Here is a 14230-nt window from a genome sequence, read left to right on the forward strand (position 1 = left end):
CTCTTCATCATATTTTAGGTTTTTTTTTAATTTGCATATGTAATTTTTATTGCTTTTGCTTATTTTTTGCTTGCTGTGCATTCTAAAGTGAGGGGGCATAAAGAGTCCAAAGGCTAGGTATAGAAACAGCATAAGTATTCAACTATCCCTGCATTTCAGCAAATACGCACCAGTCTGTACAGAACTACCTTGAAATTAGTTGGAATTATATTATAAATCGTACAGGATGCATGATATTTGCTTTGTTCTTTGTGAGAATACATCAGTTATGTTAGTCAAGTGAGCTTAATTTTAAAGATTTCCATTTTCAACTATATTTGATTTTGTTTTAATTTAAGAACGTTGATTTTTGAGTTTGCCAAATTCTAAACATTTTACCCTTGGCTAGAGTGTAGGTTCCACAAATATTGGATACTGTCAGATAACTAGTCATAAGTCACAAACATAACTTGCTTGTGTGAACGTTGATAGTATAGGCAAGTCATTCAGCTGTGAGAATGCTATAGACAAATTTAATACTTTCCTTCTTGATGCGCCATTAGGGGTCACTCAATAGCAATTAGGAATGGAAATCCTGAATTTTTGTTGTTGCCAGCCCGGGGGTACTACAGCTTGTTACAACATTGCCAGAGTTGAGAATAGTTAAATGGCACATGCTTTCTGAATTCTTTCTGAAATGATCATCAATTCAGTGCTTAAGCTTGTAGAGTTTTTGGGAGAATTCTTCTTTGATTTGATTTATTGTTGTCACACGAACCAAGATACAGTGAAAAGTATTGGTTTGCATGCTATCCAGGCAAATCATACCTAACATAAGTACATCAGGATAATAGAACAGAATGTAGAATATAGTGTTACAGGTACAGAGAAGGTGCAGAGAAAGATCAAATCTAAAATATGAGATGTCTGTTCATAAGTCAGATTACAGCAGGGAAGAAGCTGTTCTTGAATCTGTTGGTACATGCTTTCACGTTTTTGTATCTTCTGCCAGAGGGAAGAGGGTGGAAAAGAGTATAACCAGGGTGGGAAGGGTATTTGATTATGTTGGGTCCTTTCTCAAGGCAGTGGAAAGTATAGACTGAACCAAGGGAAGGAAGGCTGGTTTTCATGATGGACTAGGCTGCGTTCACAACTCCCTGTGATTTCTTGTGGTCTTGGGCAGAGCAGTTGCCATACCAAGCTGTGATGCATCCGGTTAGGATGCTTTCTATGGCGCATCTGTAGAAGTTGGTAAGAGTCATTACGGACATGTGGAATTTCCTTTACCTTCGAAGAAGGAAGTAGAGGCTTTGGTGTGTTTTCTTGACTGTAGCGTCAACATGGATGGACCAGGACAGATTGCTGATGTTTACTCCTAGAAACTTGAAGCTCTCGACCATCTCCACCTTAGCATCATTGATACAGGTAGGGGCGTATCCTCCACTTCACTTCCTGAAGTCAATGATCAGCTCCTTTGTTCCTGACATTGAAGGAGAGATTTTTGTCTTTACACATTGCCACTAAGCTTACTATCTCATTCATGTTCTCTGTCACGTGGTTGTTTGAGATCCAACCGACTACAGTGGTGGTCATCAGCAAATTTGTAAATGGAGTTAAAGCTAAAGCTAAAGCCACACAATCATGAGGATATAAGGAGTACAGTAAGGGTTGGAGTATGCAGTCTCGCAGAACACCGATGGTGAGGATTAACGTGGAGGAGGTGTTGTTGCCTTTCTCATTATTATGGTCCTAAGTTCCAATGTTCCCCTCAGTTTCAGACCATACAACACTTGCAGCTCGAGTTTAAACAATTAAATTGGCCCCAACTTCTATCCTTGTTGTTCTAAGCTAACTGTTTGACTGTGGCCATAATAACCCAGCCGGGCTCCTTGCTAGTTCTATGAAGAAAGCATATGGTCTTCTCTGGTATCTCGCTCCTGGGAAGCACCCACAAACAGTGGAATGGGAAATATAACCTGTAAGCCCCTGCAATGCATGTTGCTAGAGCAATATGTCATGCAATTAAGACTTCTCAATGATTTTAAATGTTCTTGTTTCATAATCATTTTACTTTTTTTAACTTTTTTGTCATTGTTTTACACTTCTGCTCTGTTTGCATTTATTTCTCCTTTGTTTTTCATCAATTGCCTTTTATCAACTTGCTGGCCCGACAGGTTTTCTGTTATGAGAAGGAGATGCACACATGAGCTGTGTCAAAGGACACTGGGAGCCTTTTTAAATGAAGATGTAAATGCAGGGAATTAGAGGGAATAATTTTAAGTGGGTAAATGTCTTTCTAAACTGTAGAAGAAGAGCAGATGTTGTTCAACAACTAAGTGAAGAAAAGCTGGTCTTTCAGCATTATTATTTTTTGCACATTTTCTTCGCTTGTCTGTGTAGTACTTTGGATAGATAGTGATAGATATTACATTCCTTAATGGTTATTATGAACTTCTTTTAAAACACTATTAAACTTTGAATCTTGGTAAAATTCTAGAGGTTCCAAATTATTAATGAAATTACATCATAATAGACACTGGATCTGTAATGAACTGTATTATGTACACTATTGGATCAGTTTACAAGTGAAACATAAAGCACCGTTCTTCATTTGATCTCCCTGGCTTTGAAAGTTCAAATGCATCTTCAGTTATCAGGCTTAGCGAAGTACTCGAATGTTTATGTTTTCCAATGCTTCTGATTTAAAAATAGTTATCTACTAATATGGTGCAATATATACATTCTAGATGGAGCAATCTGCTCTGCAAGCTGAGCTGGAAAAGGAAAGACAAGCTCTAGAAAATGCCATAGCACAGGCTCAACTAGTGGCTGAAAAGGAGCATGAAAACAAGAAGTTAGTTGCACAGCTAAAAGGTCTTCAGGCAAGTCAAATCTGACTAACAGTTATTTAAAATACATAATTGCGACAGTTTTTCCTAATTAACTGATATTTATTTAATATTGTACAGCATCAAGGAGTAAGCTCGTGACACTGGTTACTTCTTGGTGGATAACAAACTATATGACTTGTTCTTGATGTTTATGTTGGAAATGTATTTAAATATTTGCAAATTATTGTTTGAAATATTAACCCTGAACTCAGCTTTGCACCATAAGCTTAGGATACATAAACAATAGCTATCACAATGCATATCTAATAAAATGTCAAGCAAATCCCTAGAGTAAATTTGCTCAAATTTTCTTGAGAGAAACGGTGCTTCAAATATTGTGAACTATGTTGCATTGTTTGTTTAAGATTGTTAAGATCATGAACTGAACTTAAAAAAACGTTTTCTAAAATATTCATCATACTTTAGATGTTACTGCTTTACTGTTGCACTTCAATCTTGATTGAATTCCCCACACAGAATAATATCAAGGAACTGCAAATTAGTTATGGTACAGTGCTAATTTGGCACTAACATCATATAGGTCCTAAGCCTTCTAAGAGGATATTGCAGCTGGAGAAATTATTGATGATGTTCTCATCACCATTTGACTGAAATATTGCACAAGCTGTTCAGGGAGCTTGTCTCTTTTTATTCTTTTTAAAAATAAGGCACATGACGTACTTTTGCTATGAAAACAAAATTTGTAGTGGCTGCCAAATTGCATTTTTAAGCCTTTTTTTAACTGACATGCACCAAGTTTAAAATGATATCCATGTTTGGTACAGTAGATTAGTTCTTTTACCTCTGGCACCTGTGATTTAAAAAGTAGGATAATTTTTTCTTCTCTTAGTTGCAGGTCCTCATTTTAAAACTTCTTTGTAGTTAAAAATCTGACTTCAAAACAGTGGCATATTGTTGGTGCAAAACAAAGGATGTTTCATTTATCTGAACTAGACCTGGTTTCACGAGATCTGATACTACAAGGTGCCAAAAAAGGAAAATTACCTGTTCCTATCTTTTGTCTTAAAAGGCACCATTAAAATTTGACTACTTTAGGAAGTGAAGCTTTTCACACCATCACCATTAATTTTTGACTGACCTCCAATAATGTGACAAGCAGCAATGCATAATTCTACAAATATTAGTTTGAACCTGTAAACTGCAATACGTTATTTAGAGAAAGAAACAGATGCTTTTAAATACACGTGGAGTATGATGATTACCGTAATATGGATATTATGTGCCTTCCAGATTGATAACTCTTTGTTGAAGGAACAGCTTCAGGAGCTTCAGGCACATATAGATCAGGCTATGAAAACAATGATTCACCCAGAGGAGGTTTCTGCTCGTGTCTCTGAGCTCAGAAAAAGACTGGATTCTGGTATTCACGAAATTAGGTTAGACTTTCAGTCTGTTAAAGTTATTCATTGCATGCTTTAAAAGCTTTAGTAACGTTAGAATTTTAGAAGAAGCTTTGTGCTTAATTGATTAATCATGTGACTTTTCTAATGGGAAATGAGAATTTTTTTTATTTATTCTTAGGCCTTATAACCAAGGAGACACTTTGGGAAAGAATCTTGCTGGATTGCAGAAACAGTTGAATAAAATTTTGGGCCGCTCACACCAGGAAAAAGAGGAAGCTTTAAAACATCAGAAGAAATTAGAACAGGAAGTGATGGGATTGCAGGATGAACTGAAAAATAAACAGGAGGATTACACGACTGCTTGTGAAAAGGCAGTAGAAACATTGGTAATTGTAGGCTGATGAATTTACATCAAATAGCATCGTTCAAATAATGTACACAATACTTTTTGTTAATAACTTAAAAGTAAGAAAATAATTTTTAAAAATGCTAAGCTTTATTTTGCACATTAACAATTAGCAGAAAAGTTTTCATACAGTCAAACAATATTTGCAACAAGCTCGATGAATGAATTGCAGTATGGTGATGTTTTGTTACCTGAGTTACCCACTAATGTACCAATACACTGTGTGTATAGATAATTTTAAACTTTTGTCTTCTTCAAATAGATACAAATCTTTTAGTTTTTCACTTGAATAGAAAGGGAATAAATGCATCTGTAACCAGTAGTCTTCAACCTTTCCTTCATGGAGTCTTTCTGTAAATATTAGTCAACTGTTCCTTTATTCACTGATTGTAACTACTCAGTGCACATTGTTGGTGTGAAACTTAATGTGAGTGGACAGTCTGATTCTTATCCCACTGATGGTTGGGACATGAGGCAGAGTGTCCCAAGTGGTAGTGATCAAGATGTGGAGTGCAGGATTTACTTCCTTCGCTGCTGTCGCTTTGCTTCATCATTAAGGTGTTGAGATTTGAAGCATGATGCAGTTTAACGGACAAGTTGTCACCATTCTAAGCATTTAATGGAAAGCTGCTGCTGTACATTGTTTCTACTGGACTCCAAGAACAGCTTCAGTGTCTTTGAAGCATTTTCTTTGTATTCCCTTGGACCTTTGGCAACTTGATAGTTAAGAAAACAGGATCTGGTGTAGGAAGTGGTTTTTGGCCATCAGGATAGAGTGTCCAGTCCATCAAAGTTGATTTTGCAGAAATTCTGCCAGAGTTATTGTTGCACAGCTTCAAGAAGGACACTTGTGTTTGTTTGGTGGTCCTCCCATTGAATCCACAGTAAGCAACAGGAAATATTATGATTGAATTTCTTTATCACACTTGTGTTATTGATGTGCATTGCAGGGCTCACTGCAGTACTGGAGTGCGATGTTAAGAACTGGCCTGTGCTCTAGGACTTCCTTTGATTTGCAGACGTCTTTAATAGAATACTCTCACTTCTGTAGTTTCTACAAGGATATGCTGCTGCAGCTGATCCAGAGTTGGATTTTCTTGTCAATGGTTTAAGACAGGTGGTGGCTACCAAGATTTGGACAACCTAATTCCGGAGTTTCTCCTTCAACATGCCTGGCTTTGATTGGATGTCAGTTTTTTTTTTGGGCAACATTCCAGGACAGATGAGGCTTTTTGTACGCAGAGTTGGAAGTCAATGACAGCAGCCTTCAAACTCCGTACAGATCTGTAGATCATGTATATTTATAGTTGGACTGCAGGGTCAGTTTCCATGCTATATGACTGTAGGATTGTGAACAAGTTTCTTGGGCATCCACATCTTTATGCACAATCCACAGAGCCTTGAGATTTACTGAGTCAAAAGCTCTGCTCAGGTTGATAAGTCCATCTAAGTACTTGGCGGTTGTGTTTTCTTGGATTTATCTGCTGTTGGAAACCATGTTGAAGGTTCCCATAGCAGGACTAAATTTGCACTCTGTCTCTGGAAGGCTTTCCTCAGCCATAAGAAGTAGACCATTCAGAATGTTCTCCCTGCAGTGGACAAGAGGGAAATATCCTGGCACCTTGCACAGCATGGAGGTAATTGCAATGGTACTCCATTTGAGTGTCCAATTCTAACTATTAAAGATGGTTTCACAGTGTTGGCATTGGAGAAAAGTTAAAGCAGCAGGTTAATAAACCAAAAGGAAATACAAGAATCCAACAGGGAAAATGAATTAAATTTGACCATACAGCTTCCTGCAGTTCAGGGACCCCAATTTGAAAACCAAATCAGTAAAATCAGGCAGATTTGTTTGATGAATGAAAATGCTAAATAAGGCAAAGAAACATTCACATTATTTCCAGAAAAAAGGCGCATTATGATTTCATAGTATTCCTTCTTAAGTTATTTATTCACATTTTCCTAAATGTCACTGTCTGACTGTACACCTAGTTTTTTGTGTTCTGTAAATTGGGTTCAATTAATATAACACTTTTGGTAGTCCTTTTGAGAGCCTAATTGTTATCTACTTACAGATGAAATCTGAAAAAGAAGTCAATGAGGCTAAGGCACAGGAGTTGAAGAATGAAATATTGCAGCTCCAGGAGCAACTGACAAACATGCAGGAGTTACAGGCACTCACTGACAAGCAGCTCCAGGAGGCTGATGCAGATAGAGATAAACTTTTAACAGAAATTGAAGATAAAGAAAACAAGGTAACAAAAATGTTACTACATAATCGTAAAATTGGTAAATATCCAGATTTCATCTGATTTTAGTTTGCTTACCTGATTCAAATCAAAAATCAGTTCGAGCTTTTTGTTTCTGGACACAATAGAGGATTTTTTAAAAATAAAAGGCTGGAGATCTGAAACAAGCAAAAACAGACTGCTAAAGAAACCTCAGGTTTGGCACCATATGTGTAGAGAAAACAGAGTTAATGTTTCTAGTCCTGTGACCCTTATTCAGAACTAGAAGCAGCTAGGAAAAGGTGGTGGTTAAGCTTATGATGGGAGGTAGAGGGGCAAAGGAGTGTGTAGGTAGGTGGAGAAGAATTCAAGAGGGACAGAAAAATGCTAGGCAGACAAAGGGATTGTTGATACTCAACTAGTGAAGAAGATAAGACAGAAGGGTGATAATGGAAACAATGAGTAATTGAAAATAGCTTGGCTGTACTGAAAGCAACCTATTTCAGGACCTGTGGTAGTGGAAGTAGGTAATAGACAAGGAAGGGTATTTATGTTGTGTAATTGTTCACCTCAATGGTGAGACCTGAAGGCTGTAATGTGCTTAAGCTGAAGATGAGATGCATTGAGCTTCACTGCAGCACTGCAACAGATCTGAGACATAAATGTTGGCATGGGAAGATGATGATGTATTAAAGTGGTGAGCAAATGGAAGCTTGGGGTCATTTTTATGGACAGAATGTAGGGTGTTCTGGAAAGCAGACACCGAGTCTGACTTTCATCTCCCCCGTAAAGAGGAGACTACATTGTGAGCAGCAATGCAATAGACCAGATTGAGTAAAGTGCAGAAAAATCACTGTTTCACCTGGAAGGTCTATTTGGTGCCTAATATGGTGAGGAGACAGGTGCTAAATGAGCAAGTATTGCACCTTCTGTGATTATCTGGAAAGGTGCTGTGGAGGGGTGGGGAGATTTTGGGAGAAAGGGAGGAGCGGACCAAGATGTCCCAGCAGGAATGATCCTTGCAGAATGCTGACAAGGGAGGAAGGAGAGAAGAATGTGTATCTAATGGTGATATCACACTGGAGATGGTGGAAATGGCAGCATATGACCTTTAGATGTGGAGTCTGGTGGAATGGAAAGTGAGGACAAGGAGGATCCTATCGTTGCTGCATGAGGGAAGGGAAGAGATGAGGGCAGAAGTGCAGAAATGAGTTGGACACGGCTAAGGCCCCTGTCCATTGTGCTATTGGGGAATCTTGGATTGAGGAAAAAAGTAGACGTGTCTGAGTGTCCCCTGCCAAAAGTGATATCATCAGAACATACATGACAGAAAAAGTGGGAGAATGGAATGGAGCTCCTCCAGGCTGTGAGGAAGTCATGGTAACTCCGGGAGTCAGTGGATTTGTAATGGATATCAGTGGCCAGGCTATCCCCAGAAATGGAAACATAGATGTCAAGGAAGGGAAGGGAGGAGTTAGAGATGGACCGGATGATGGTGACAGAAGGATGAAAATTGGAAGCAAAATTGATCAAATTTTCTAATTCTGGAAAGAAAGGGAAGCAGCACGAATTATGTCATTGATGTACCAGAAAAAGGGTTGTGGGAATGGGCCCTAGTAGGACTGTAGCAAGGAATGTTCCACCTACCCTGTAAACAGGCAGGCATAGCTAGAGCCCATACAGGTACCCATGGCAACATTTTCAAAAAGAAGTGGAAATAGGACAATAGGTTGCAAGGTCAGCGGTTTGAAACAATTGAAGGCTACCTCAGAATACAACATAATCTTGATCTGATGGGCCAATGGGCCAAGGAGTGGCAGATGGAGTTTAATTTAGATAAATGTGAGGTGCTGCATTTTGGAAAGGCGAATTGGGACAGGACTTATACTCTCAATGGCAAGGTGCTGGGGCAGGTTGCTGAACAAAGACACCTGGGAGTGCAGTTCATATTTCCTTGAAAGTGGCGTCACGGTTAGATAGGATAGTGAAGAAGATGTTTAGTATGCTTGCCTTTATTGGTCTGTGTATTAAGTACAGAAGTTGGGAGGTAATGTTGCAGTCATACAGGACATTGGTTAGGCCGCTTTTGGAATATTGCATGAAATTCTGGTCTCCTTGCTATAGGAAGGATGTTGTGAAACTTGAAAGGGCTCAGAAAATATTTACAAGGATGTTGCCAGGGTCAGAAGGTTTGAGTTAGAGGGAGAGGCTGAATAGCTGGGGCTATTTTCCCTGGAGCATTGGAGGCTGAGGGTTGACCTTAGACGTTTATAAAATCATGAGGGGCATGGATAGGGTAAATAGACAAGATTGTTTCCCCAGGGTGAGGGAGTCCAAAACGAGAGGGTATAGGTTTAAGGTGAGAGGGGAAAGATTTAAAAGAGACCTAAGGGGCAATTCTTTCATGCTGAGGATGGTGCATGTATGGAATAAGCTGCCAGAGGAAGTGGTGGAGACTGGTACAATAGAACATTTAAAAGGCATCTGGATGGATATATGAATAGTAAAGGTTTATAAGAGATGTGGGCCAAATGCTGGCAAATGGGATTAGATTTATCTAGGATATCTGGTCAGCATGGACACGTTGGACCAAAGGATCTGTTTCCATGCTGTACATCTGTATGACTCTATGACTCTTAGTGGGAATGTAATCAAGGGAGCAGGAGATGGGAAGCAGCTAAGATAGGAAATAAACTTTAAATCAGGGCTTACAGCAGATGGCAAGTGTTTTTTCAGGGACGAATGCAGAAGGAAGTACAGTTGGAAGCAGTTAGGTAGAGCAATTGTGAAAAAGTATACAAGGAGGTGACTAGATATTGCCCAGCTAATCAGATCATGGGTGTAAAGGGACCACATAAGACCATCGATTTAATAGTGAGGCACAAATAAAGCTGTGTGCTAACTTAGAAATAAACCTGACAGGACTATGGTAGAAGATGGCTAGAAAGATAGGATAAGGCAAGTTTCTTGAAGGAAAAGAAAGCACTTAATAATGAGCTAAAGGCCATACCGTGTTGGTTTTTCTTGCAGTTGTGGAGGAAAGTGCAAATAAGCAAAGAGATTACAGTAGAACTGTTGCCACTATTAGAGTTTGCTGTTTTAACTTCTCTTTGCTCCTGGTGAATCCTCTGCCTCCTGGGTGCAAAGATCAGAAAGAAAAGGTTAAGACCCAAATTATTAGGTCACTAATTCATTAACATCACCAGTAATTCTGAAGTTTTGTTGGAAATATTGACTTCATTTGATCCTGCAGATGGTGCAAACTTGACAAATCATGTTTCTGAAGAGGTACAAAAGCAAGATATTGTGGATGTTTGAAATGTGAAATAAAAAGTAATGAGGAGGAAGGTGCGTTTTTTTCTAAACTTCTCCCCTCATGCACACTTTATGGAGATATGAAGTAGAAAAAAATTCTCCTTGTATATGTAAATATTTTCTGAAGTATGCATGCATCTAATTTAGTCACATAATGTTTGTGGAACAGTGTGTCAGATACCCTGGAAACTGAAAACCTACCATTCAGTAAAAAGGGATTGTCTTTTTCTGTGGTCGTGTATTCTCGCTGATTGGATTTACGTTACATTTTCACTGAGCCAGCTGCATAAGTTTAATATTAATTTAAAATGCATTTTTTTAAATCTTAAATGTTTGCTAGTTTCTTTAAAAACTTGTCAAGTGAGAATTGTTTCATCAAGTTTCAAATTTCATACTGTTTCTTTATAAGTGGAAGATATTTATATTTCTGCAAAACTAATGAAAGTATACATTTCATAGATTTTAAATAAGAGTGTACATTACGGAGTGTCAGACCAGTTGGCTGGATTGTAGTGCTTAATAACAGCAACAGCCTGGGTTCAATCTCTGTATCAGCTGTAGTAATACTTACGGGTCTGCGTCCTCTTCTTACCCTATTATGGTATCATGACACCAAAGAAATAGTGCAGTATAGACAGACTTGACTCACCATTCTTTGACAACCTAGGAGGCTAAAATAAGAAGGTCATCAGGGAAACATTGATTTAACTTGGTTTGAATCTAATTGTAGAGCAAAATAGAGGGTCGAAGAATGCATTTAAAACTGTGTGGCCTCGAGAAAAACTTGAAAGACTTGCAGGAAACAGTGGCTACATCTGAGAAGGTGGCTGCTAAAGAACTCTCCACTGCTAAAGACCACCTAAAAGTTCTTGAGGGGACTGTTCAAAAACTTAGCCATGAAAGAACAGAGGTAACATATATTTTATTGAATGCAAAATACATTCAGAGTACATGTTTTTAACTTTATTAATTTTCCTAGAACAACATACACCAAAAAATGTACATTATTTTCACCTTCTACTTGTGGTTTGGCATTTTTTTTCTTTAGGAAGTGGGATTAGCAGAAAAATTCAAAGCTGAGGCAACTCGGGCAGCTCGTGACCTTGCCAAGGCAGAAGCTGAAATCGATATGCTACAGAACTTATTAAAAGAAAAAGAAAGCCAGGTGAAGTCAAAGAATTGCAGACACATTGACTACATTAATTCCACATGTTTTTACAAGAATCAAAAAGTCTTTGAAATTTGAATTTGCATCCACATGAACTGATTGAAGCAAAGAGTAAATGCATTTAAGGCAAAATTAGACTGGTGCATAAAGGAAAACAGAATGAAAAATTATGCTGTAAGCCATTGCATAGACCAGTAACTCAATTGCTTGTCTCTACTGTAATTTCTAAGTAATACTTAATTAAGATTTTTAGTAATTTGTGCAGTTTTGGTAAGGCTGGCGAAGAAGTTGGTGGCCTTCTTAAAATACTTCTATTCTTGTGTTTTGAATTTACCCAAAGTGCTGGTAGGGAAAGAGCTTCAGAATTTTGGCCTAGTAACAGAGAGGTAATAGTGATACAAGTCCAAGGCAGAGTGGTGTACAGCTCAAGGGAACTTGCTGGTAGTGTTGTTTCCATGGACTTATGACCATGTCCTTCTGCATGGTAGAAATCTTGGTTTTGACAATTCCGTTGAAGGAATGTTGGTGCATTGTTGCAGTGCCTCTTGTGGATGCTGCACATTTAGGGAATGCAGCATTTGTCACTTTTGCATCTAGTAATGCTGCAACCCAAGCATGGTGGGTTCTCAGAAATATAATCTCAAAATCCAGTGTTATGACAGGTATTTATATCTCATGTGGCTTCGTAAAGGCTGTTACATTCCAGTTATAGTTGTGCTACGTTATTAGCCCTTGTGCAGCGTCTGTCCAGTTTTCAATGTTGCTTAACCCCATAATCAGCCAAAAGAAACTATTCAATCTTAAATTTAGTTTGGACGGATTAGATTAATGTAATTGAGATAAAACATGTAATATTATACACTGTACTTTCAAGTTTGCTTTTCTTATAACAGTAAAGTTTTAATTTAATATGTTTATTACTACAGTGGATGAAAGGGATGACATTTATCTTTTTTAGCAGCTTTTTTGAGCATTGTTGTATTGTTATGAAAGCAATATTTCAACTGAGTTTATAGGAACCATTTCTACAGCTGCACTATCAGTTTCCTTTTTTCCAAAACTCTGTATCCTTGTGTGCTTCTTGTTGTATTCATTACTAATTTTAAATTTGTGCTATGATTATAACACAGTATTCAAATCCATAAGTAATTTTTTTTAGATTCTAGATGGAATTCAATCATTTGATTTCGGAGCAAATACTGTAAATGGCCAACAACTAGAAATTGATAGACTAAATCGAGCTCTAAATCAGCAACGGGCAGAACTGAAACACCTCCAAGATCATCTGGAGCAAACCAGAGAAGGTAAAGTGCAGTTTGTTTGACCACTTGGTTTTGTCTTTTCCTGTCTTTGTCTGTAGTGATTGAGAGGTTAGTGGCACTGGGGCAGGGAGAAATGTCTGCCTGGTCAGGGATGGTGTGCAGAGTGTCTGGTGTCGGTGATAAATTGGGCTGAAGGGTTTTAAAATTCCCCAACAGTTAGAGCAGGTTATAATCCATCTAATGTGTCCTGAGTAACTGTCCAGTTAAATGAATTGGAACCCTCAGAAGTCATGAAGAGTAACTCAGGATTGGAGAATTTGTCGGTATGATACCAGATGCCTGGTAATTGTCAATCAGAAGCTTAAATTTGACGGACAGTTCCAGAGAAGTTGGTGTACAGGGATGTCCAAAGGGCCTCATTGCTGTGACAACTTGCTTCCATTTGGAAGATCTGAGCATTTGTGTGTATGTGGGATTACAGTGTTGACCAGTGGTAACATTAAAACAAAGAATTTAGTTTTTGTGTAAAACATCCTGCAATTTTTTTTTGCGCTTGAAGTTTCAAACTTTAATTTGCTGATAGCCCTTTCTAGCCATCGTGAGTCAGTTTGCGTGATTTGATTTTAAAGGGTTGATTTTCAACTATATATTATTATATAAAATGTCATCCGTTGCAGAAATGATCTACTTTTCTTTTTCGGAGCATTACTATTTCTGGGCAGCAAGTTGAAAATATATGTCAAAGCCTGTTCCTTCCAATTACTAGGAACATGAATATGCCATTCAGCCCCTCAAGCCTGTTCCACCATTCAATGACAGATCTGTGGCCTAATTCTATATACCTGCCTTTGGGGCATATCCCTTAATACCTCCATTTAACAAAAATTTATCTGTCTCAGATTTCAAGTTAACAACTGATCTAGCATCCAGTGCCGTTTGTGGAAGGGAGTTCCAAACATCTATGACCCTTTGTGTGTAGAAGTTCTTCCTAACATCTCTCCTGAACGATCTGGCCCTAATTCTCAGACTATGCCCTCTAGTTCTAGTATCCCCAATCAGTGGAAATAATTAATATTTTCCTATTAATATCTTGAAGAGTTTGATCAGATCACCAGTTAACCTTCTAAATTCTAGAGAAAATAGGTCTAATTTGTGTAATCCTTTCTCATAACTTAACCCCTGAAGTCCAAGTATCATTCTTGTAAACTCACATTGTACTCCCTCCAGGGCCAGTATATCCTTCCTAAGGTGTGGTGCCCAGATCCACTCTCAGTACTCCAAGTAGGGTCTAACCAAGGTTTTGTATAACTCCAAATGTATTTAACTTTTATTTGTGTTTATTTAATCAGTTCCGTTTAAAATTTCAATTCATTCAAAAGAAACAGCATTATCCTATGGACTATAACTGTATAACTATAAAGCAACTGTCGAAGTCCAAAGTCTCTCATGTACAGGCATTTATAGAATTAAGGGTAAAAAGTATAGTCACCATAGTCCTCAAGGACTGGAAGGCTGCTTTCTCATTAGAAAGACGACTGGTGGTGGTTTAGCCTGACAGTCACCATGCCTCAGGTGAGGGGTGAGATCAGGAAGGCAAGACCTTCACATTGACCTCAG

At 38.2% G+C, this 14230-nt stretch overlaps 1 protein-coding gene across 6 annotated transcripts in view; it reads left to right on the forward strand.

Moving 5' to 3' along the window:
- Nucleotides 1-14230, forward strand: part of cntrl (centriolin) — a 114152-nt gene that overhangs the window by 52663 nt on the left and 47259 nt on the right. For all 6 annotated transcript variants that reach the window (XR_007265065.1, XM_048613717.1, XM_048613716.1 and 3 more), the window contains 7 exons: nucleotides 2727-2861; nucleotides 4122-4267; nucleotides 4413-4620; nucleotides 6716-6895; nucleotides 10914-11093; nucleotides 11232-11348; nucleotides 12511-12655. Coding sequence is in view for 5 of the 6 variants with exons in the window: in XM_048613717.1 (XP_048469674.1) it covers nucleotides 2727-2861; nucleotides 4122-4267; nucleotides 4413-4620; nucleotides 6716-6895; nucleotides 10914-11093; nucleotides 11232-11348; nucleotides 12511-12655 (1111 nt within the window). In the remaining variant the exon portion in view is untranslated. The remainder of the gene's footprint in view (nucleotides 1-2726; nucleotides 2862-4121; nucleotides 4268-4412; nucleotides 4621-6715; nucleotides 6896-10913; nucleotides 11094-11231; nucleotides 11349-12510; nucleotides 12656-14230) is intronic.

This window comes from Rhincodon typus, chromosome 28 (genome assembly GCF_021869965.1).
Source record: "Rhincodon typus isolate 14 chromosome 28, sRhiTyp1.1, whole genome shotgun sequence".
In the NCBI taxonomy this organism is placed as follows: domain Eukaryota; kingdom Metazoa; phylum Chordata; class Chondrichthyes; order Orectolobiformes; family Rhincodontidae; genus Rhincodon; species Rhincodon typus.